General features: G+C 40.7%; 1 protein-coding gene across 10 annotated transcripts in view; it reads left to right on the plus strand.

Moving 5' to 3' along the window:
* The window catches only part of CEP350 (centrosomal protein 350), a 72,718-nt gene that overhangs the window by 10,421 nt on the left and 37,433 nt on the right, over positions 1-24,864 (plus strand). For 9 of the 10 annotated variants that reach the window (XM_042033931.1, XM_042033927.1, XM_042033935.1 and 6 more), the window contains exons 2-18: positions 2,335-2,420; positions 4,033-4,076; positions 5,017-5,131; positions 5,764-5,896; positions 6,872-7,458; positions 7,984-8,094; positions 10,563-10,676; positions 14,400-14,543; positions 15,350-16,005; positions 16,349-16,470; positions 17,753-18,804; positions 19,448-19,601; positions 20,768-20,931; positions 21,848-22,037; positions 23,368-23,588; positions 23,701-23,864; positions 24,526-24,636. In XM_042033931.1, coding sequence (XP_041889865.1) covers positions 2,348-2,420; positions 4,033-4,076; positions 5,017-5,131; positions 5,764-5,896; positions 6,872-7,458; positions 7,984-8,094; positions 10,563-10,676; positions 14,400-14,543; positions 15,350-16,005; positions 16,349-16,470; positions 17,753-18,804; positions 19,448-19,601; positions 20,768-20,931; positions 21,848-22,037; positions 23,368-23,588; positions 23,701-23,864; positions 24,526-24,636 — 4,155 coding nt within the window. In that variant the 5' untranslated portion in view covers positions 2,335-2,347. The remainder of the gene's footprint in view (positions 1-2,334; positions 2,421-4,032; positions 4,077-5,016; positions 5,132-5,763; positions 5,897-6,871; positions 7,459-7,983; positions 8,095-10,562; positions 10,677-14,399; positions 14,544-15,349; positions 16,006-16,348; positions 16,471-17,752; positions 18,805-19,447; positions 19,602-20,767; positions 20,932-21,847; positions 22,038-23,367; positions 23,589-23,700; positions 23,865-24,525; positions 24,637-24,864) is intronic. The other variant, XM_042033933.1, reaches the window with a different exon arrangement.

Below are 24,864 nucleotides of genomic sequence, written 5' to 3' on the forward strand. Positions count from 1 at the left end.
ACTGTTCAATCAGCAGCAACCTGAGTTAAGCAAAACTGCTCCGTGAATCTCAGGGGCTGCTCTGAAGCCAGTGAGGGTCGAACTTTACTCTTGGAGCTGGCACTGCAGGTGTGCATTAGGATAAATACAGCAAGATGCTTCCTGATTTCTTCCCAGCTTGGAGGAGAGGTTGAGTGGCCTTTTATTGAGGGGCAGTAGAGACTTTTGAAGGAGTTGAGATGGAATTATTGACCACTAATGATCATCAGCACACACCTGTGGGAATAACTCTGTTACTCTCACAGATGTGTGCTGATGATCAGTATGTATAGTGTGCACTATATTAAGTCTCCTCTAAAGTGTTTCACTGTCTGAATGAGTTCTGTTAGCCCTGGTAAAGGACTGGCAGTTTTTAGTGTCAGGATGAAAGCTATTAACAAGCTACTTCAGACTTTTTAATCTGGTACTTTTCATATGGAGTCAAGGAATACATAGAGTGTGCTACAGTTTTACATTCAGAGGGCTTCGTGAAATAAACAACATAAAATTAAAAAATGTAGATTTGTGTATGTAAAATAAAAAGAACAATTCTAGTCCCTGATTAAGCTTTCTTACCTATACTAATAATTATAAGAATAAATCCCAGGAAATTACATGAAGATGAATACTTAATCCCTTAAAAGATGGTTGCTTGTCCAGAAGTTATCGTACGCTAAATTTACATACTGAGTAGGTTTTGTTATATATGTGTTTGGGCAAGAAACTGATACTGGTATGACACAATATTTTCAGCAGCTCTCAAAATCCGTTCTCTGTGGAAAATTCCCTGATTTTTATTAATATTTGTATTCTCCATTTCTAGCCCAACAGCTCTTTTCTCCAGTGACGGAGAGGAGCAGCGAGATGATTTCTGGGCAGAGCAGTGTTACCATTTACAGCTTGAATGATGTGAGGCACAAAATACCGTTCTGCATGAATGAGCTCTTCAGCACCTGTCCTAGAAGCAGAATTTCTAACTACACTTGGCTTGATGCCCATAACTATTGGGTACTTAAAAACTAACACACTCACCCTTTCTTTCTAGAATTTGTGTGTTATTGTGTACTTCACTAATGTGTGTGTACGGGTGTGTTTCTGTACCTACATATATGAGCTTACATACCTTTTCCACACTCTTTCAAACACTTACCTTGGACTCTTCAAAGAAAGTCACAACCAAAGGTCTTTTGAAGACCTGTGTTCTTATTAGTTAGTTTTTCTTGGGGCGTAAGAGCAGTTTTTTGGGGTAACTTACTGCTGTAAATACAAGATATATGACTGAATGTGAGACCAAACTTTACTGCTGGTCGCTGTGAGTGTCCTTAAAACCATATATAATAGAAATCCTTGTCACAAAATATCCGGGCAACAATCTTTTTCAACAAGTAGTAGATAGTGTTAATTTTGGTCTCCTTTTACCAAAAGATTGGTCTTTATATTTGATTGCCTTTTTATGTGGCACACAGTTCAGGGAAGTGAAAGCAAAAGAACATTTCGGTAATTAAAAAATAAGAAAAATTACATCTGGGAGTTCATGAAAGAAGAGAGATGAAATTGTACTTTTATGACTCTTTCAGAGGTCTAGAACTTCCTGTGGTCACCTGATTTTTTCTTTCCTTAACAGAACTGTTGTCAGTGTGTTACAAAGACAGCTCAGCTAGCACATTCTGGGGGTTTTTTTGCTATTTTGTTTTGTTGGTTTTTCTTCCTTTTCTCCTTTATAAAACCTGCTATGGTGATAGTGGCTGGGAGTTTATACTTTAATTTTGGATTCACTGTGAGTCTTACCTTTGAAGTTCACAGGAAAGCAATGACAGCACCAGTCTCGTCTTTTTTCCTGGCTGTAGTGTCCTGCCATGCAGTTCTGCTCTGCCTTTTCCAGAGATAGGTGACACATTCATTCTGTCATTGGTGGAGTTGGGTATTTCCCCCAAGCATTTATAGGTTCAAGCCATGTGTGTGCAGTATTCCAGTGTGGACATCTTCAGACTTGTTGCAATACTTGTTACTCTGATCTAAATTGTGTTGTCCTCTGGGTCTCCTTTTATCAAGTTAATGCTGCTTTGTGATGAACGAGAACAAAAGCAAACCCTTCTTTCTCCATGGAATTACATGGTTTCTGCAACACTGCAGGAAGCTGTAACCACATCTGTGATTTCATGCTGATTATCTGACCTTGTTCATGATGTGAGTTTGGAGTCACCAGATGAGGTGGACATTCATCGTAATGATCAAGGTTATGTTCTCTTCAGACAAAGATACGTTTGCTTTTACTTTATACCTCTTTGATTCTTACATGACAAATTCTTTTTTTAGGTAAATTGACACGATGTTGAGCAACAAGTCTAATGAGGTGCCTCTACAAAATCCAAGGCATAACCAAAGCAAGGATTCTACCAGAGGTAAGGATTTTCTTTGTTCTGTTGCTTTGTTTTGGGAGATGTTTTGTCATGAGTTGTTTGAAACTTTGGGGAGTTGTTCCAGAAAGCATTCCCCTGCCTCAGTTTGAGAGCTAAGAGCATGTGTTCTATGGCTTCCTCTTCACAGATAGCAGTTTTGTACCCTGATCTCTGGAGTATTTGCTGATCTGCATTAGCAGTTGTCAGCCTGGGATATGGTTGCCAAGATGGCACAGAGACAGATTTTTTTAAAGAGGAGGAGCAGTGCAGGAACAGAAATTGGGAACTGTTGGCTCTTGAAAGAAGTGCGGAAGAGCCAGAGTGACAGTTGCTCGGTTCCCGAGTGGTGAAGACGCTTGAATCGCAGCAGTACGTCTCCACTAGGATGACCTTTACAGCACTTTGTCTCCCTTAGCTGGAAAATCACGTTAGCTTTTTACTGTTAAGATTACTCTAATTTAGGACAGGAGGGTGCAGGAAAAATTAAAAATGACAGTACTTCCCTGAAAGAATCTTCCCTTAAAGGAAGAAAGGTCTCATCTGCACAGCAATTGAGTCGTGTGCTAAGCCTGTGGTTCGAGATCGATCATGGAATCTCCTGTATGACAAAACTGGACTCCAGAAGTTATTTTGGAAGTAGAGAAAGATTATTATTTTATCTGTAAGAGGGCATTGTGCTGATTATTTCATGTGTTCAGTTTCTTTTAAAATTACCTACTTTTTGAAGCTGTAGTGTTCAGTGGACAAGAAGCACCATCTCTAGAAGTCAAAGCAAAGTTGTTTCTGTGTGACTTCCCTAACCCTCTTCCTTTGTGTTGTTGCATCTTGCCTGAAATGAAATTGGCAGCTCTTTTACGATCAGGAAGAGATTATTTTTTTCAAATCTCTGTTACTACTACTCTCCATGGTTCTGACACACAGATGTTGTGTTTTATAAACCATTAGATTATAAGAACCATTAGAAAACAGAAGAGGAGGAGAACTGAGGAAGTAAATATTTATAGAGGAAAACACTACTACATCCTACTGACCTGGATTGCTCATAGAGTAGGTACTGTCTGTTTAGATTAGAAGGCTTTGGTTAGTACCTCCTGCTTGTTCACAAATATTATTTCTGTTTTGTTTGTAGGGTGTACAGTTCAAAAAGATTACTGTTCATAATTCTGCTGTTCGGAGCTTGGGTTTTGAGTAGAGTCTTTCAGTGACCGTGTATTCATGCTTAGTTTACTGAAGTAGAAAATGGAAGGGGGGAAAAAAAAGGTAGCTAAACTATAGTATAATAGAAAAATATAAGATATTTTTGTTGGGGTAGATAACCAGCTTCATTTTATCTTCTAAGCATCTTCTATTATATGTGGTGGATTTGATTGCAGGTGTCATCATGCATTCAACCTAACTTAGTAAACTTAAAGCATGTTACATTAAATACTTTATAGCTTTGTTAAGATGAGCTTTGACTGATAACAGTCTTTCATAGAGAAGATTTACAGGCTGGAACTGTGTCATAAAAAGAACTTGAATAGCAAGCGCATGAAAATTGTTTTGAAGCAACATTTTATTTCATTGTTTTCCATGTACTAATGAGAAATTAATTTCTTTGTTTCTGCCCTGGAAGATCTAACTGCAGCATGGGCTTCTTTTTCTCAGACTAAGGCTGCTGTAAGTGCTTTTTTTTTCCTTTGGGGTTGTTTAGCTTGGGGTTTTTTTTTTACTCATTTTCAAATCAGTTAGTGGCTACATAAGCTTTAACCAAAGTATTATTTTACTCAGGGACTGTCTCTTCAACAAGTTGTAAATGGGACAAAGCTGTTGGAGTATGTGAATGTTGAGCTTTGTTGTATCTTGGAAAGAGTCTCCTGCACATGAGGAGAACCTTTTGCCACAGGAAGCTTAGTCTGGGGTGTAGTAATACATGCTAAGTCTTGAGTGTAATATTACCTTTTTATTTAGCAAAGTGGTGACATCACATTTTTTTGAAAACTTGGAAAAATAGCTCTCCCCTGCTTAGTCAAACCAGTCAGAAACTGGGGCAACACCAGCGTATTGAATAATTTTCCATTCTGAGCATTGGAGTTGCTGTATTTCTGTGGGAATTAACTTAGGTCCTTAAGACGATACAGTAGTTTCTAAAACCTGGCTTCAGTGAGGCCAAACAGTTTGGGTTTTCATGGAATTCAGCTCTTTCCCATAACCTTGTCCCTCTTTTTGCTCAATAGCTGAGCATCAGTGTGGGGTTTTACTTGTGGAATTTGTATCATGCTCCATTTATAAGAGACTATTACAGAATTGTTTCCGAGTGGAATTAATATTTTATTCAGGCCAAGCATTAAGTCTTGGAATGGCATGTTATTATTAATTTTTTCGAAACAGCCTACTTAAGGGAACAAAACTATGCAAGAAAACCTAATTTAGATAATCTTATTAAACAAAATGTAATAGTAGTTTCTGATAGTTTTGCAATGTCAGCCTTGTGAAGTTGCTCTTGCCTGCAGTTTTGTTTGTCATGAAAAAGGAAAAATTTGTCATGTTTGGGGGGAAATAAAAATGTAGCTTAAAAGTAGAAAACAATGTTCTAATTTGCATTGTCTTCCAATTCTAGCTACGTCATATAGAGAACAAATTGGAAATAGCTCCCACTACCACAGCTGTGTTCAATTCAGTCATGGAAGCCAAGAAGCCCTCTGCTAGTGCCAGCAGGAAAAGCAGCAGGAAGGGTATGTATTATTGAGGAGAGAATGTGTAAGGCAGTGTAAAGCCACTGCATTCTGGGAAAGCTTGGGTTCTCCCTGCCCCCAGGTTGTCTCCTGCCAGTGATTTTTCTTCCTGAAACTCTAATTGCCCAGGAGAACCTGATGTTTCCTTCCCTGAGCTTAGGAAAGGAGAGTGTTTTATCCCAGTCATTTGGTTAGAGGGGGTGACAGGACTTGCCCCGCACTGTGAGTGAGTAGTGCTTACCCCACTATGATAAGATGTTTGCTGGATCTGGTGCTTCTGTTATCTGACTGAAGGAGAGCATTTGCTTATAGGAAATAAGCCCTCATTTTATATACTAAGGGCATTCTGGTACTGTGCTACTGGAGAAGAGCAGACAGATCGGCCTCTAGTGGCAACACAGTCAACTTCACAGATTTAATTACTTCGCATTGACTTTTAAGCATTATTATCTCTCTTTAAATATGGTCATTGTTTCAAGCACTTACTGCCTTGCTCCTAGTTGTTGAAATCAGCTTGTCAAAGGAGAGAGAGCTGCTCAAACCCAAGAAAAACGATGTCTATTATTCAGCCCCAGGAGCTTTCTCTTTCTGGAGAGATAGATACATAGGGGATTCTTTGGTTTCTGCTTCAGGTTCCCGGTCCTCCAGCCAAAATAAATCGAGCAAGGAGAAGTCCTCACGCAGCCCTCTTCGAGCAACCACTCTGGAAAGCAACGTGAAAAAATGCACTCGTGTGGAATTTCGTGAACCATTGGCTTCATACAGGTTAGTGCTGGGACAGCTGACTGCTGAAGAAAAATATGCTAAGATTAGATTTAAGCTAATAGTGGTGGTTTTGACAACTCCCATCACCCACCCACATGACAGCATGTGGTGTTGGACTTTTTAGTGAATATTACAAATTTATTTTTTATTCAGTGAATATGAGTTTAAGGTCAACTGTTTTGGAACGGGGCCAGGTCATCGAGCGGTATGGCTGTGGCCTTAGTGACCTGATGGGTTTGATAGGTATTTAGTTTCAGTAATAAGAACCAAAAAGACTATTTCCTCATGCTTTTCCAGCTTTGTTTCATTAGTTCTTCGGTATATGTCCCCAAATGTATTACCAAGACAGTGTGGAGCAAGCGTAGTACTAGAGCTAGTACTAAAGATACATTCCATTTCTGTGAGTGTGAGAAACTCATATAAGAACAGCTTCTCATGGAACAAAAATGGCACAGAACACAGAACAGGCCATAGAACACGATTATTATCCTGATTATCTAAGTTTTGGTCTTTTTTTCCACTAGTGTCAGTTGTGAGGTGGTTCTCCGTGTTGCATGTGAGACTGATTTGGATCAATTTTGTTAATTGATTAGCTCATGTACTAATTATGCTTGTCTTAAATTCTACACTTGTTATTTAAGGGGTTTTTTTTTTTAATTGAAGGGTGACATTACTGCTTGCTGATTTTCTACTCCTCAACGTTATATATAGTTCTTTTCAGACAGAGAGTGCAACAAACAAAATTTTGAACAGAAGTCTCTTTCTGTTTCATCAGACTTACACTATTAAGTGTGAGGTGATCAGACTTTAAAAGAACTTGCCTTTAAAGTGGAGCCACGGTAGAGGAAGTCACTCATTTAGTTAATGAATGTGGTGATTGCTGAGTTTAAAGGTCCTTCATTCGTGTTTCTGACGGTGAATTTTTTTCCCCTTCTGTTACATTGGGGATATATGTCGTTCTCTGTCTTATCACAGTTCTAGCCAGCTTGAGGCCAAGCAACTGCTGTCTGGTTTGGACCTGGGCGAAGCAGAAGGGAAGAGTGAACTCCCAGCCCATCTGGCACACGAGCGGGATGAGCAGGATCAGCACAGCAGAGGCTTTGAGAGCCCCTTCCCTTCTGCTGCGGACGAGACCGTCGTGAGGTACCTGAATGACTGGCCAACAATCGATGCCTTGCAGAATAATGAGGCATTTCTTAGGGTTGCAGCACCTCCAAGACTGGAAGAGGAAAAAGCCAGTGGCTCCAGGGGAGATGAGAGTAGCACTAGAGCTTCTCAGAGTAACGCATCCCAGGACAGTGAACTGAAAGTGTCTTCCCCTTCTGCTACGAGTATTTGCAGTGCTCATAGGCTGGAAATCCTGAAACAGCGGCAGCACGATGCCAAGTTGGAGAAGCTGAAGGAGAGGATCCGAAAGCAGTGGGAACATTCTGAGGAGCTCAGTGGCAGAGGACAGCACTTGGGATATGCTGAGCAACCTGTCGTGGTCACTAACACAGAGAACACGGTGACTCCCAAGGTCAGGAAGGTGGCAGCTGTACCTGCTGCTCCATCATACAGAGGTACGGAGGTGCTGATCCCCTCCCTGCTGGCTGTACAGGGTGAGGGAGCTCAATCCATTGAGCAACATTTCAAGGCATGGACCTGGCTCATAGCTCTGTTTGGGCAATATGAGGGTGAATAACATGGTCTGATCACAGATCACAAGAAAAACTAAATTCTTGCAAATTTTCAGAAGTGCAAATTCCTTTGAAATTCTTCCTGTCTCTTCTTAGAATTGCTATAAAAAGAAGCTCGCTGTATTGGTGTTTGGGTTGATTGCAGTAATTTTTTTTATGGTCTCTGAGCTTAGTAACATTGTATTGATTGAAGAAGCCTTTCACATTTTAATAATCTTTTCCTCACCCAGTCTGCTGTTTTTCAACTGCAAGCAAGTGGCAGACTGGTGTATTGCTTTCTTCTAATTTAGCATTAGAAATTCACGTAGTTCCTTTTTTTTTTTGGCAGTTTCCCATCCCTTCCATCCTGACAAAGCTGTATTTACATTTTATGGAGTTATTTTAAGCTCTTGAATCGTTTACTTTCAGGTTTCAATCCTGCTGAAACAGGGATTCGCGCTCCAGATGGAAAGATCTGGCGTGCGGACGAGTTTCGTATCAGTCGGGAGCTTTACAGAGATATTGCACTCCAGTTAAAAGGTGAGCCACAAGTGGAATTGATTAAGCCACACAACCTTCTCTAAGAGGCAGAGAAATATATTTTGTACACGTCTACAAAGTCATGGAACCAAAAAGTTGAACCAGTGAGCGTTAAATATATTGTACTTCTCTACACAGGAGGAATAACTCACTGAACACTAAAATAACAACAAAATAAGTCCTTCTCACCATTCTCTCATTCAAATACTTTTAACAGAAAACCAGTACTGAAAAGAATCAAGTAATGGCATTTCTTTGAAACAGGAAAAAAGAAAAGTCTCCATTAGAATAACTTTTGTTCAGTTTTGTGACTTCTTTATACATGTTTGCGTGAATGAATACAATTTCCTGGTTAAAAGGACAAAGCCCGTTTTTGGTTTCTGTTTTCAAATGTACTGCTTCAAGGCACAGTCTTTATTAATCTTTCACTCTGAAAAGCTGCAGTACCATTGGTAGCTCTTTCCTCTGGGTGAGCTGAAGTAGGATGCCCAGGCGTGCTTTTTTATTTGCTAGGCTGGTTACAGCACAGTGCTGTAAGCTTGAATTGCCTCTGACTGACTGAGTTGGGGGAGGGGGAAGAGAGCAGGTGAATAAAATGGAAGGGAATGGGAAATAAAATCCCCAGAGAACCTCTAGTTTTGTAGCATTAGAGCTTGCTTATTAAGAATAACTTTTCTCTTTGCTCAAAACATTTAAGACTGAAGGAAAATGCATTGAGATTTAAGTCTGTAGGTATCTGTGTAGTGTCTTGTATGGCAATAAATAACTTGTCTTTTTTCTTTGTAAAATTTGATACATTACTGAGGACTTTTTCTGGAATCACTCATAAAAAAATAGTTCAGGAAGAAGAGATGCTCCTTTTCAGTAAAATTATTTTGCAAATACACTGTTCTGATCAGTCTGTGAAATTAATGCCAAATTTCCACAGACTTTTAATCTACAGTAGCATTTATTTTTTTTAATTTTGGCAAGTGTAACGAGCTGTTTATAGAAATTAATTTTTTTTAAAAAGCTTCGTTGAAGAGATCCAGTTAAATGGCATTTGGATCATGTGTCCAGTGCCTACAAAAGGAAGGAGCTGTGTGTGTGTGTTGATCCGTACTCCTGTCCTGATGCCATATGTACAACAGCTGTTGTGGAACGTGTCTCCTTTCTGAGCTGAAAAGATTATACTGAATAGCTGATTTCTAGTAAACAAATGCTGGTGCTACACATAATATATACTGCAAATGTATTTTTAGGGTGTCAGATTATCTATCCATGTGTTACTTCTGTATTAAATTTACAGCATGTGGTGTTTTGGGTGTGTACAGTCAGTTGTATCAGAACTGTTCTTTGCTCTCTAGTGCTAAAATAATCTGTTAGATCTCTGCAATCTACAGCAGCACTGTTCTTTACAACAAAAAGATTTTTATGTGTAAGCCTAGACCATACAGTGTGTCTTCATCTCTGTATAGCCGTTAGGCTAAAGGATATTGTATGGACCCCAAGCTTCCAGTAATTTTGTCTTACAGATGTTCAGAAGAAAACACTAGTTACTAGAATAAAACTAAAGACTAGAACAAAATTGCTGTAATTAGGAGCCAGGCGGGAAGCAGCCTGCACTTTCCTGGTGTCAGGAAAGGGCTGTTTACTGCTAAAAGAGGGGAGGAGGAAAGTTAACTTTCTGCAAATGCAGTCACTGAGGCCTCTGGTACTCAGCACATTGTCTTACCTGCTCTTGTTGTCAGCCTTAAAGGCAGATAGAAAATTTGTAAAGAAAGGGTGCTAAGGGTGGGAAAGACACCTAAAATTCCAGTTCTACTTCTTTGAGATATAACCTCTTGTTCTGTCTCTGATGCTTCCTGTGGGCATCCATCAGAGAGTGGATTCAGATGAAATTAGGGGCTGTAAATGTTTGCATTGGCATCTAAATAAAGCTTCAGATCTGTCCGTAGAGGGGGTTGCATCTTGGTTGTTTTAGGCTGTCTGATCACATTCTTTAGAGAAGAGAAACCAGAAAACAGTGGTAACAGTGGCCACAGAGTTCCTTATGTGCTGAATGTGCTGTAATGCATTAATGTGGAAGCAGCAGCCTGTGTGTTCAGGAGTGAAGGAACTACATGTCCTTGTGGAACATTAGAGCAGTAAAATGTAGTGTCTGTAGCAGAAGAGAACCAGCAGTTGTTCATGTTAAACTGCCAACATTTCTTTTAGAATTGAAAATTAACGCTGTAAAGATCTGCTGTGGCATTGCTGTGGCTTCACTGCCTTCCCGTGCGTAGGTAAACAGCCTTTGATTCAAAATTCCCGTGCTGTGAGGATTTTGAAGTGCTGGACTGAAGTCATTGATCTGGGTATATAATCTGGGAAAGTCAGTGAATTCTATTGTGTTTCTCTGAGTTCTGCTTTTTCAAATGTTGTAGCAAGCTTGTTGTTCTGTGTTCTCCTCTGTGGGGTATCACTTAACAGCTTTTGTTTGTTTTTAGAGGGTTCAACAGTGAAAGGAAAATCTAGTGAGAGAAACAAAGAGAAGAAAGCAACCAGACCAGCGCGGAAAGTGCAAAAACTGACACGGTTGTCAAGTCCAGAGTCCAAACAAGGTGACTGTTTCTACTCTAGAGGGAGGATTGTCACATGTCCTTCAGAGATGAGTTTTGTCTCAAGAAAGAAAAATTAAAGCATATGGCTTTAAAAGTCTTCTTAGATGTGCATCAGTGCAGTTGTAGTGAGTCTGTACGCTGTGCTGCATTAGGGATTGTGTGTGGTTTTGTTGTTGGTTGGTGGCTGTGTGCACTTTTTTTTTTTTTGTGGTTTATTTTAATTTTTTGCCTTTCCACTTGCTGTGTGCACCCTGAGGAAACTGCTGTGGAGTGTGAGTTTCTTGTGGGGAGAGGTATCCTTAGGTATCTGTCAGGGCAGCGCAGACAAAAAGAAGCAGTAGCTCTGCTCTGGATCCTGTTTCTGTTCTGCTTGTGATGAAGCTGGTTAGAGCCTGACCCACAGCTCAGTCAGCAATGCTGAGACATGATATTAAAATCAGTGCCAATGGGACTTGCTGAGTTGCTTTCCTCTGTCAGGTGAGGAGGAGGGACTGCAGTCAAAGCTGTTCTCTTAGATGATTTCTCAGTGGGGAAGCAGAGAGCAGGATGCTTCTGGTTCTTCTCTGTTGTTCTGCCACATTTCAAGTTGTTGCTCTCCGGCACCTTCAGTTCTGGCTTAACCCACTCCTGGCTTTTTCAGTTGGTGAAAGAATGTAAACACACATTCCCTGACTAGTCTTCCAAATCTTGGTATTTTTAAAGAAATGTTTATCTCTTTTACCAACTGAGAACTTTTCCCCCTCGCTGTTGTCTGACAATTCCACTCATTATTAAATACAATGTAATTATTTAGAGAAGATGATGTGAGCAGGTTCCTCTAGAGCAGTGCCTTATAGAAGAAAATAAAATTAACCACGTGTGGAATTCTTAGTTTCCCAGTAGTGTTAATCTTTGATATTGGCAGCAAAAGACTTAGGAAGACTTTCAGATATGCTTCACATTTGGTTTTAGTTTTCATACGAAGTGAGTAGTTATGGCTGCAATCACTCACATAGCAATTTCATTTCTTTAAATATATGCAAGTTTAGGCACCTCTTGAACCTCTCTTAAGGTTTTATATTTCTCCTTATGAACAGTGACCCATAATGTGTAAACATTTTGAAGGAAATAAAAGCTGCTTTAAAAATTATTATGAAGGATTTTTAGAGAGTGAATATGTGCTTCTGCATGCTGTAAATCCTGAAGCTGCTTGTGAATATTTTGTGGTAAGGAATACTAATACTTCAAGTGATAAGCATGGATTTGCTCCCTCCTATGCTGATCAGTCCCTACTTAAGGAATCACACTCAGCTGTCTTACATATTTATGACAGTTCCAAGTGAGGTAGGAGCTCAGTGCACAGGACACCCCCAACAATCCCACCCTGTGCCTGAGAGCGTTGTCCAAACGGTTCTTGAACTCTGTCAGTCTTGGGACTGTGACCACTTCCCTGGGGAGCCTGTTCAGTGCCCAAACACCCTCTGGATGAAGAATCTTTTCCTGATACCCAACCTAACCCTCCCCTGACACAACTTTAGGCCATTCCCTCAGGTCCTTTCACTGGTCACCACAGAGAGGAGATCAGTGCCCACCCCTCTGCTTCCCCTTGAGGAAGTCCTCTCTGCCTTGAAGGGAGTCAGCAGCTGTAAGCTCCAGCCCCTCCATTACATACAAAGCCACTGCTTGCTATAATGGATTCAGTGTGTGGAAAATGATGGCCTGAATTCCCTGGAAGACAAAAACCAGCTCTAAGTGGCACATCCATGCTAGTCCATCCTCCTCCAGTCATTGCAGTAAGAAACTGCTTACTGTGGCCAAGGCTATTAATAGCCACGGCTCGTGTTCTGCCCCGTTGGCGGGTTTTAGTTAAGCAGCTGACTTGAAATGGAAGATGACACTTTACACTGGCTCTTTAAACACACACAGAACAAACTGAGAACAGTGAGTTCTGCAGGAGAACCCCTTTGGCTGATGCCTCTGTTTCAAAGAGGCTTGTAGTGACATGTTTCAAGTGACAGCTCTATTATAAAATATTTGGATAATTTACAGTGCAGGGAGTTCTGTTAGCAAAGGGTTGAATAGGGGGCTGCAGACTTCAAGGTTATATACAATAACAAAAGAAAGGAGGTTGGAAACTGAGGACAGGGATTGCCAAAAGAATTATTCTGCTGTCCTGGATTTCACTTGACATTGTTGCTATCCTGTCTTCAAAGTGCTATTGGGCCCAGTACAGTCCCTTTTTTGTTTGGCTGTGGTGATCTCACGCTGCAGTGGCTGGGTTTCTTTAGGCAGAGCTCCTGGAGGTAGAGCCTGAAGTGGAATTGTTAAAAATCAACTGCAAATTGTATATTCAAGTTAGGTACTTTTCTAGCAGTTAAATACCCTTGAGTGGTCTGATTAATTTATATATTATTAACTATCTGAATAAATCTATTTCAGTTTTCTTTTTTATACTGTGTTTTTTCTCCAAAGTGCTTTTAAGGTAATTATTTTCTAAAAAAATGTTAGTAATATTGGAAGTTAGTGGGTTGAAAGGTGAGTTGAATAACCCTATCATTTAATCTACCCAATATTGGGTAAAGATGCCACCATAACCAGTTGTTATTGATGCCTGAGGTGGCCACCTAAAACACAGAGACTAGACAAGAATAAGAGAATAAAAGGAGGTATTTATTTGAAGAGCCTTCAAAGGTAAACCCTGGGCAGTCCAAAGGCTGCGGCCAGGATTTTATAAGTTTGGTTCATTTATCATTGTATACATATCAGGGTTAATTCCCTAATTATAACTTTAGTTAATGATGTAATTTCCCCAAGTTTACCTCTTCTTCTTAAGATTCTAGTTTACACATATTGGGCCTAGGATAATCTAGGTGTCCTTGGAAAGCAAACTTAGAGAGGCTTATTATGTCTAACCAGCATGAGACAACAGCAGTTAACAGGCCACAGGAAACTTCAGAGTTACACACTAGGCAGTGCAGGATTTGAAAAATACAGAAGTTAAAACCTAAGACATCATTATCATTTAATTATATGTAGGAATAAAATAATCCTATAACATTTTGATTGGGTTTCTGTCACCTGCAAGGTATTCCGTCCTTGAATTAAGTATCAGCTAATAGGGTTTATTCTTAACTGTTTTCAGTGCTGGAACAGAAATCCCAGCTAAGGGACAGTGAGTTAGCGTTGATGTACAACACCTGCTGCTTGGTATTTTTTAACCTGCTCACAAGACATGTATCTCACCAATTAATTATCTGTAAAAAGCTTTCAAGTGGTTTTGGGTTTTTTTTTCTAGAGTATTAGCTAATATTATTTTAATAGGAAGGTTTATTTATTTTTGTTCCTTTTATTACAACAATTTAGTTGTTTTCATGTTTTTATTTCTTATTTTCCATATTTGTGTGGTGATGAGCAGCTCTAGAAATATTACCCCTGTCCCTAGTAAGGCTTGTTTGGATCTTTTAGACCTGTATAACCCGTTCTTGTTTTATAAATCAGCTTTTGTAGGGCTTTACTGTGCTGCAGTGTGTTTTGGGTGTTACACTGCATGACGTGTGGGTGTGTGAGGCAGCTGTGGAGTGTCTTCCTGGGACATCGGTGTGCTGACTGTTTGTGTAACTGCAGCTGTACCACTTCTGCAGAATTAAATGGCACAGAAATTATGAATGGCTGTGATGAATACTTCTTTCTGATACCATGGCAAATCCTCTGGTGCTTGACTTTTATTTATTCCTTATTTTGCAGGTGGAAACTGTGTGATAAGTGCATCCTCCTGGCGGGAGGGACAAAAGCTGGTAAAAAAGATCCTGGGTCCAGCTCCCAGAATAGAACAGGACAGAAGAGCTGTATCCAGTGACAGAACAGGCCGAGAGAGAGCTGCCAAGTCTGGTAAGTTGTTCTTTTATCACTGGACTTACTTCATTTTACTTTATTATATAACACTGCATGTCTGCAGACTAGAACAGACTTCTGAGATAGAATGTTGTGAGAGAGAAGTCTTATCAAAATTACTCCGGTTTTTAACCTGGAATTTGAGGGAGGTGGGGGGGAAATTTTGCTCACAACCATGGCTGGGATGCATAACAGTTGTTCCTGGGTGCATTATGGACGTTTTTTTCATGTCATGGTCCCTGCACATGGGACTTGAAGGGTGGAACGTGCTGCAAGGGTGCTTGGGGTATCTGAAAAATGTGAGATATAGCCTGCAACCAGAAAAATGGGCCGCTGCAATCTGTCTTTGCCTCTTGAAGCCAGTGGGGAAAGGAATGGCTAGCAGTGGTCCACAGGCCAGGTGAATTTTCCAAGCGTGCTGTATATAATCCATAAGCTATGGCTGAGCATGCCAGTTTAACAGGAATTGTGGTTCTTCCAGATACAGTATAGTGTCACCCATGTGCATCTTAAATACTCATTGATTCCTCCACCAGCCCTTCTCAGAATTTATCCAGAATCTCAGACAGGGCAAATAAGGCATGCTGGTAACTGCTGTGCTTCTTATGCCTGTGAGGTGGTGGGGCTGGTAAGAGTAGAAAGGGTGTGGACTCGGTGTAAGCAAAGGCTGCCACATTCAGACCATGACTGAATGAAGCAAAGACCTGTTTACAGCAAGATCTGCCCTCCTCCCTCAGCCTTCTTTTTGCAGCTGTTTTCCAAATTTGATTGTTACCCGAAGTATTTGACATCTCATTCTTTAGCAGGCTGCATTGGAAGGACAGGTTCTGATTCTAGACTGGATGTTACCCGTAAAAGCTCTTCAAGAAGTTCTGAAAGGTCAAGAAGTAGAGTACGGTCTGAGACCAATCTGAGAAAACTGGAAGCTCCTCTTCCAGGTGATAACCAAGAAGATCATGCCTCTGTAAAGAAGGACTTCCTGCCCGTGGAGATACGTGGAATTCTTGATGACCTGCAGTTGGATTCCATGAGTACAAAGCAAGAGACAGATGTGGAAAAGCAGAATCAAAAATCTGTTTTGCCTACTCAAAATATGAGGAGCCACAGTCCAACCAAAAGGAAACCGGACAAGGTAGCTGCCAGTGAGGAGCCTCAGGTGATCTCTAAGAAACGCCACTATGACAGTGATGAGGTTCGTCAGTACATCGTCAGGCAGCAAGAGGAGAGGAAGAAGAAGCAGAATGAAGAGAAGAAAGCACAAAAGGAGGCAACAGAACAGAAGAACAAAAGGCTCCAAGAGCTCTACAGAAAGCAGAAGGAGGCTGTTACTAAAGTGAAGAATGTGCCTCCTCCTGAGCCTTCAGCAGCCAAACGGTTACAGGAAACCTATTCCAAACTCTTGCTGGAACGAACGCTGTTAGAAGAGCCACCTCAGCTGCCTGCGGTGCAGGAAACACAGGTACAGCTGATTCACTCACTTAATGTCTTGCAGTTGTTTGCAGGAATAGGAGGTTGTCTGTTTAGGAAGGTTGTGACTTGTGCTGGACTGCTGGTTATCAGTTAAGAACAAAGAGCAAAATGTGTAGCTTTGCTTAAACATAATGATTTCAATGTGCAGCCTCCTTGCTACTGGCTGCTTTTTGGCACAGCAAAGCCTACTAGAAAGTTGACTGAAAATCATCTTTCTATTTTAAATAGAAGCTGAATTCTGGGTATTAGCCTTTTCAATTGTAATGAGGCAAGAGCTCCTAAATTCTGACACACTTTTGAAAATGCGTTTTTCTGGTTGTCTTCATCTCTAGCCGAGACCTGGTTATCAACCATCTGGGGAATCTGATAAAGAAAACAAGGCTCAGGAGCGTCCTCCGAGTGCATCTTCCAGCAGTGACATGTCCCTTTCGGAACCGCAGCAGCCACTCCTGAGGTGAGCACATGGGGCCCTGGGAGAGAGAGGAAAGTGGTCCTGCTTTCATCTCTGAGAGGTGAAAATAGACTTGGCTCTTGAGTTCATGTTCCAGTGAGAGTAATTGTCTTTACAGCAATTACAGCGTTTTCCTTGCAGTAAAGAGGAAGCTGATGCAGGAAACCATATGAAAATTTTTGCTATGGCTGGTTTGCGAGTGTGTAAATAAATAAAGTGAATGTTGGTTGCTGGCAATGTTTTGTTGACAGCAGTGGGATGTTTATTTCGTATTGGGACACTCATTTCCTCTGCCATTGCCATTGGGCAAGAGAAGCTGATCGTATGAATGTATCTGTTGATTTTTCTTACTTGATTTGCTCAGTGTTGCTGTTTAATCTATTGTCTTGGATTCAGACATTAGTTACTCTCTATAAAGCACCAAAAACCTCTGCTTCTGCTTGGAACCAGCTTTTCCCTATTTCTTTTCATGCTGCTTTCCCAATTTTTAATTGTTCAATGTATTATCAAAATTTTCTTACTGCAAGTCAAGGTGCCTAACCAAACATTTAGATGTAAGGAACTAAAAATCCTGAAGTTTCTTGGATATCCTTGATATCCCTGTTGTGCAGGTGTCTCCATTTTCAACCACATAATGAATGTCTGCTTCTTAAATGTATACGTGCATCAATATCTGTACTCTGAGTTAGTAAATTCAGTGAGACCTGTTTTCCTTCTGGAAAAGTTGAAGGAAGTTCACTGGGAATGCCATGTACTACTGTGTGTAGAATAAACTGCTAAAACATATAGTAAGTATTGTTAGTGTAACATAAAGAAAAAATGTAATTGCAAATAGTAGAGGAGAGATGAGACTCACAGGACTGCATAAGGTATTCAGAGACCCTCATAGTAATCAGAGTAAAAGTATCTTGGGGGGACTTTCGAGGAGTTCTGGTATTCTGGACATGGGCAGGTGATAAGGCAAAAAAACCCAAAATTCTCTCTTTTGAAGTTAGGAAGTTTGGAAAAGACTTATGCTGACGGTGAAAAACCTCAGCTTGTTACAATCCTGAAACAAAGAGAACACCATAAATGGCAGTTCAGATTTGGGAGGTGCTGTGTTGTTTGATTTGTTGGGTTTTTTTTATTAAATAACATTCTGTATCTGTTTACTGTCCCATTCCTTGCCCCTCTGATTCCACCAAAAAGTATTTTGTCCTGAAATTAAATCTGTGACAATGGTGCTCTAAGAAAGACATCAATACTTGCATAAGTCATCAACGTAACCATTGGCTTTTCATTTCAGGAGCGATTTGATGGAGCCTCCATGGGTACAGCCAGACAGGTTGAGCCCAAGAGTCCAGCTCCCCTACCCACAAGCTCTCTTGGGCTCAAGTGGACGCCCTTGTTCCCAGCACTGGAGTCTGGAGCAGGTGGACCTTCTGTCAAAGGAGTGTGACGCGATGTTGGCAGGCAGGAGGATCCATTCTGCCCCTCTGGGGTCCCTGGTGCCTCAGTCATACCTGAATTCATCTGCTGCACAGGAAAACCTCTTAGTGAAACCTACTGCCAGCCAGTATAAGAGCAAATTAGATCGCCTTGAAGCTTTGAAAGCTACAGCTGCTTCCCTTTCTAGCAGGATTGAAACTGAAGCCAAGAAGTTGGCTGGCGCTGGTATCAACTATGGTACCATGTGGAACTCAGAATTTATGCAAGAAAACCAGGATGATGGACGGTGGGCAAAGGCTGTGAGTCCTCCTGTGAGAGAGGAAAATGAAAATACTTTTTCAGCCAGAATTCAAAGAATGTTGAGTGCCTGCGTGTCTCATACAGCCTTTGATGACAACCTTCCTGGGGTAGGCAACCTTAGTGAGTTTAAAAAGCTCCCTGAGACCATCAGGCCTCTTACTGACGTAGTCAGCCTTGGATTGAGGTCTCCTGCTGCTAACAGGCATGAAGGGATCCTAGGACATTTATCCAAGAGACAGACGGACTCCCCAGGGCGTGAGAACCAGGCGTATCCACTGACCAAAGCCGTTACTCCTCGTGAGTCCAGCATCGACTCCATCAGCGAAGGGCCTCTCCTGAGTGATGGAAACCTCTCGGAAGAGGAAGGAGGCCAGCACAAGCAGCTGCCACTGAAGATGCTGGAGACATTAAAAGAGAAGGATTTCTGCATTCGGGAGAGAAATGCTTTTGAGCCCATAAAGGAGTTCCAGAAAGCATCTGAGAGGTGCTCGCCGCTTTTCACTCAGACAAATGACACACACAGCAAGGAGCCCTGGGAGGAACTGGCAAAGGGAAGTCCCCACAGTGTCATCAACATCTTTGCAAAAAATTATCAGCTTCATGGAAAAGGTAAAAATGGAAACATTTCTGAAAGCTCTTGTGAATTGCTGTTTTCCCAGTCTTATTGCTCCTTCCCAGTCTTACTGCTCCATACACTTTTTACTTCACATTTAAGGAATGTGCTTTCAGAGGTCTCTAACGTGAATCTCTGTAAGACATTATTTACAGCTGTCTCATGCAAGATGCTTTGTTTCATTTTCATTTTTTGTACAAATTTATTCCTCATTTTATGTGTACTTTGTCTCTGGCCTGGAGCTCCTCGTTCTGAGGAGGAATGTTTCCTGAGAAGTTGATTTTTGTCTTGTGGTTTTTCTCGATTCTTTTTACCTTCATATTATTTTCTTTAAAGATGATTGCATGAAATTTTCTGCAGATGGCTCTACTCTAAAGTAGTGTGCTCTTCAAGAATGTTTGGGTTGGAGTATGTTAATGAAGTAAAGCATTCAGTAATTTACAAAAAGAGGAAGAATGTGCTTGTTACGTTATGTTAAAACTGCCATGGGACGGCTGTTCTGATGAATTTGTGTTTGAAAGGAAGTCATTGTAACTCATGGTTGGGAGCATTTTAAATCCTGCAGTTTTAACACCTATTTGATGCATTTTTTGCATTTGTTACAATTTTTGTCCTCTCCCTTCTTTCTCCACACTTCAGTGTTTGAAGAAAGGCTGAACGGAGGCTCTGCCCTTCTGCGCCCTTTGCTCCCTACCATGAGCCCTCCGGAGAGCGTGGCTTCTTACGAAGATGATTTTGTCTCATCACAGGGCAGTAGCACTTTAACAGACAAAAAGATCTCACGTGACCTCAGGTAACTGTGCTAGACTTCCTATAAAAATAAAAACACAGAATTCAAGAGAAAATAGTTAATACAAACTTTATTTCATAATACGCTGGATGTCTTTTCTGCTGTGCTGTACTATACTAGTCAAAGTGATGAAGTACTTCCTTAAGACCTTGCAGTTAATATAGCAGCCAACATAGTTAAGATAGAGTCTAGTATTCCTGCTCCCTGTCTAATTTTTGCTGTTCTTTAGCCTGGACAGGTAGCTTTAGACAAGATTGTTACTCATTGTAGTCCAGTGAAGATTAGTTCTCTTGAAGATTAGCTCAATTGGGTAGTCTTGTAATTTAGAAAAAACAGAAGAGCTATTTGAAAGTCTTTAAATGCCTTCAGTACTTCAAAATTTTGTATAAAATCTGTAATTGCTTTCAGTAAGCATTTGTCAGTTCTTGCTTAGTAATGGATACATAAATTGTCTGTAACAACTTTTAAAAGCTTTTGTTCAGATTAAAATTTGAAGACTGTAGATCCTAGACTCTCCATGTCTACTGCATGGCTTCCTGAATTTTCTAAGACCCCCTTTTTTGTAATGAGCTATATTTATATCTTTTGGGCACCTTGGGGGAGACCACAAGTGTGTTTGTACCAGTACTTCTTTCTCAGAAGAAAATAAGTTAAAAGGCACTTTGCACACTGAAAATGTTGGCTGCCAAAAATGGTTCCTTTCTCATTAAAACCTCTTTCTTCTGTTGGTATTATTTAGTGTATGATGCATTGACATCTCTGTTTTGCAAGTCTTTTGTAATCCTTTATTGAAAATTGCTCGTATTTCTGGCAGTTGATATCTGTATGCCTAGAGATTATCTGAAATGCAGTCACATTTTGAGTCATTCGTATATTGTTCAGGTGTGGAGTCAAATAGCTCTTTAGAGTTGAAATTGGAGAGGATGGTGGCTATCCATCCTTTAGTCTTTGTTATTATTGGAAGCATGTTTCAATACGTTCAATAGCATATCAAACTTCCCAATGTCTTAGCTGTCGTAGCTTTTAATCTCAAAATCACTGCTTTTCTCAATGGGCTGATTAGTTCAGTCTAGTCCTCTGTCTCTCATTCCAAGTGTGGTAGTTTTCTTGTGCACAGTGTAGTGTGGGCGCTGAAAGTCCTCAGTCACTGTCACTGTGCTCTGTTTTAGTGTTGCTGGCAGCAGTAATTCAAGCATTCAGGAAGAAATTCCAAGTAGGAAGTCTCCCTTCGAGCCTCTGTCTGTGGAGCTTGGTTTGCAGCACTCGTCTGGACCTCAGTCTGCAGCGTCTTCCCGCTCATCTGCCTCCTCTAAAAAGAGAGGGAAAAAGGAGCGTAAGTGCAATACTTGCCTGTAGAATATTCTCTTTTATGAAGGAAGCTTTAGGCTTTTCTTGTTAGGAAAATTGCAGTCCTACATATCTGGAAACTGTAATCTAATACTGATAGAATGATTGATTTATTCCTCCAGTGATTCCTTCTTTGGTTCTTTTTGGCTCTGGTTATTCTCTGACCTTAAAATACAGTAATTTAAAGTTAAATAAGCAAGAGGTTGTTAACAGCATTGAGAAGTTTTCTTTCCTAAACCAGCCTTCTAATAAATCAGTTAATTTTAATGTTGTGTGGGAACTATCCTTAGATGGTGTACTGAGAAAATGCCAAAAGGCTTCTGAGTTATGGCCGTGTTTGTGAGGGTGACAACAGATTTGCCTGAATGCTTTGTCTTTGGATCACAGTTAGTTTTCATAAGTGCACAAATTAATAAATACATTACTTTCTGTGGTTACCTGTATGTTACAAAAGCATAATGAAACTTGAGGCTTGGTGTACTTGTAGTATGTAAGCAATGGATAAAAAAGCTAGGTTTTAAGCCAATAGAAACATGACAAAAATAGGATTGGGCATTCGAAATTTTGTCTCTTCCTATTTTTTCAAAATTCTTTACCTTTCCCCCAAAAAGCTAAGCTGTATTCAGATTATCAGCAGTAAAGAATCAAACGTGAATTTTGTTTATTTAAACTGATAGTGTGCTGAAATGAAAGCTGAGTGACAGTTTTGGCAGTGAACATGATACACAGAAGAGAAATTTATCACCAGTTGTACATTTCTTGCTTGTTGGATCTGTAGACTTCTAACTCAAAATCTACTTTAATTGGGGAAAATCTTCTCAATTAATTGTTTTGGGGCTTTTGATGGTAAGGTATTCACATGTAGAACCAAACAAACTTTTGACACTGTTGTTGCTTCTTAGGGTTGGACTCTTTCAATGGAAGTTCTCATCACTTTTCTGTGGAAGAAGATAAAATACTGTCTGGATTAGAGTGGGGATCCCAACAGGCTAAGAAATCCTTATCGAGTAGCAGAATTTCTAGTAAAGAGCATGAGCAGAACCCAGATACAGACAGCACACTGGAAAACTTGTCTGGACACTCCCTGATGAGGTAACAGGAATGTTGTAAGAGTTTATGCCAATACAATGATGCTTGGTAGTGTTACTGGCTGTGTGTTTGGAAATGCAAAAGGGAAGTAACAGAAATGGTCAAATGTTAGTAGGAAGTGCATGCAGAAAACATTTTTTCTGTGTATTTGAAATATGAAACGTGGTGTCCTGTCGTGTTTGGTACCCTAAGCATTGAAATACAGTTTTCATTTCTCTCTTCTAGAAGAGGTCTGTTAGAAGTGTGTCAGGATTTATTCAACCTGTGCAGTCGCATTTCTTTTTTCAGTAGATACACAGACAATTTTGGCTGTACTTGTGTTCAGCTAATACTGACAAAGCCTATCCAGCTCTGTGAGTCGATGCTTTTTGAGAGATGAACCTGTCCTTGGAAAAGAGTATATTAAAAAATAAAGAATCAGAAGTTTTCTGTTGCAACCTCTTTTTGTCTAGCTAAAAATGCAGTTTTTCTGCTAATTGTCCAATGAAGGTGATTATGAAATGCTCAATTTTCACTGCAGTTTTCTCCTAAAAGCATCAAATAATATGAATGATCTCTCATTCTGTGTTGGTTTAGAGCAGTTCTGAGGTATTGGCTTCTCTTGGTTCCTGACATCCAGTATTGGGTTTGAAAGGTCCTTTGACATGCTAAGATGTGCCAAGTAAAGCAGAATGTCTTCCCAAGGGATTTAAACAGCCACTGTTAATCCTCTTCAGCTTAATAAAATTGGAATAGTAAATTTAAGAAGCATCTCTATTATTTTCTCTGTTTAAAAGAGAAATGTCTTCTCCCAAGAAGTGTTAACCATAGTATGTTATGAATTGTTTAAGTCAAGTTTTGGTTTCTGTTCCATTTTAGGAGAGACATCAAGACTCAGGGCAGTGGCTTGTCACAATCAGTTGCATCCATGTGCTTGATAGTAAACTGTTCACTTTTTAAAATGCGCTTGCAGATGATTGCATCCTGACTTTCTCATGCCCGGCTCCTAACAGGAGGCATTGAAACTGCTTGTCTGGTCACATAGAACATGAAGATACTGTGTTCTTTTTTTTTAAAGTGTGTGTGTGTGTGTGTGTGCTAGCTAGGCTTAATACTTGGGGGAGAAGAGGGTGCTCTGGAAACTTAACTCTGAGCTGGGATTTAGGGACAAAACCCATCTCATGAGGCCATTTCCTGAAGACAGACTGGGCCTGTGCAAACCATAACAGACTGTGCCCTTTGCATGGATCTGTTTGTGTGTAAGAATGGAAGAACAAGATTAGTGCTTTATTGTTTTATCAAATGGCTGGACTAGGAGTTTATTGGCTCCTTTCGGTTTTTGTGTCACTGTCAGTTTCTCAGACAAGGGAAGACCCCAGAAGACACCGACTTCTTCCCCATCTCCTGGCTCCCAAAAAATGTTGCAGTTTGATTCTGTAGGAAATACAGCAGAAAGAGTCAAGTCACCTGCTGGCTTTTCTGGAGGTACAGCCCCAGGGCTGAAGCCAACCGTAGCCTTCCCTGACATGGGCCTGGGATCCAGCAGGTGTGCAGCAGGAGCGGCCTCAGCAGGCGGTGAGTTTTTGTAAAAGCACGCTGATGGCGGAGCAGCTCCAGCGTTCTTCTGTTGGTGTTTGGTGTGGGACGCTGGGGCCCGTGAGGGTGAGCAGTGCGTGTTGTCCTGCAGGAGGAATGCGCTTCTCCCCCGCGGGGCTGCAGCAGCGTTTGTCAGCAGAGCTGAACTACCTGAGCGCTATCGAGGAGTCTGTGCGGCAGCTCTCGGATCTGGAGCGAGTACGAGGCATTTCACTTGCCCAGCAGGAGAGTGTTTCTTTGGCTCAGATTCTGATGGTAATGGGAAAATACTTCTTTGTCTTAACCTTTCTTTTTTTTTTCTTCTTTTATTGTTTGTTAGCAAGAAAATTAATCAAGTTAGAGCAAGTTAAGCTTTGTTAGCAGTGCAGAGAAATCGTAATGGGCGTGATGGGGCATCTCTGATAATGTCCATTTCTTAGGATTAACGTTATCTTTCTTATTGTAAGTTGACACCAAGGAAGCAGCTACTCTGGAATATGTATCATTAATATACCATTAGCTGGAATCACTGCTTTGGTTGTGTTCCTCAGACAGATAAAGGCGTGATTGTTTACTGGGATTGATGTTGGGTTCTAGTGCCATGCAGTGTAGTTGCTTGGGCTGGATGATTTGTTTTATTCCACAAAAACAGTATTTTTGGTTGAATTTTCCTTACATTGATGAGATTGTTTATTCTAGTTGGTTGAATTAGTTGATCTCCTAGACTCCTTTCTGCACTGTGGTGGAAGAGTATGGGGAATGTGCATTGCCTTAAAAAGGAAGAGGGTCAGTAGGTTAAAAATTCTGTTTCAGCAGAAGAGACACCCCCAGCAGAGTAGATCCAGATCCTTCAGAGGTAGTTTGCAACCAGTGGCTAAGGCAAATCAGGGCTTTGTATTTAGCTGGCATGGTTAAAACTTGTTTTCCTGATCTGTAGGCACAACAGCAGCGCCATGAACGGGACTTGGCTCTTTGGAAAATCAAGGCTGAACAAGAAGCTTTAGAAAGTCAGAGGCAACTGGAAGAGGCGAGGCAGAAGGCAGCTCAGGTAAGGCTGCCCTTCAAAAATGTGGAGTGTGTAAGAGGCAAAATGCTGCAAGTAAATCCATGCCTACAGGCATTCTTAATTTGAAGCTGTGAACACATTAAAGTGCCAGAAGGGTTTAATATAGCTAAAAGAAACTCTCGAGGGCCTATTTCAAACTTTTTTCTGCCAGATTTTGAGAAATAAATCTGTAGTTACTATAGCCAGAACAGTTTGAAGAGCTGAACTGCC

This window comes from Corvus kubaryi, unplaced genomic scaffold (genome assembly GCF_017639235.1).
Source record: "Corvus kubaryi isolate FWS band 111438036 unplaced genomic scaffold, C.kubaryi_AGA036_p1.0 37361, whole genome shotgun sequence".
In the NCBI taxonomy this organism is placed as follows: Eukaryota; Metazoa; Chordata; class Aves; order Passeriformes; family Corvidae; genus Corvus; species Corvus kubaryi.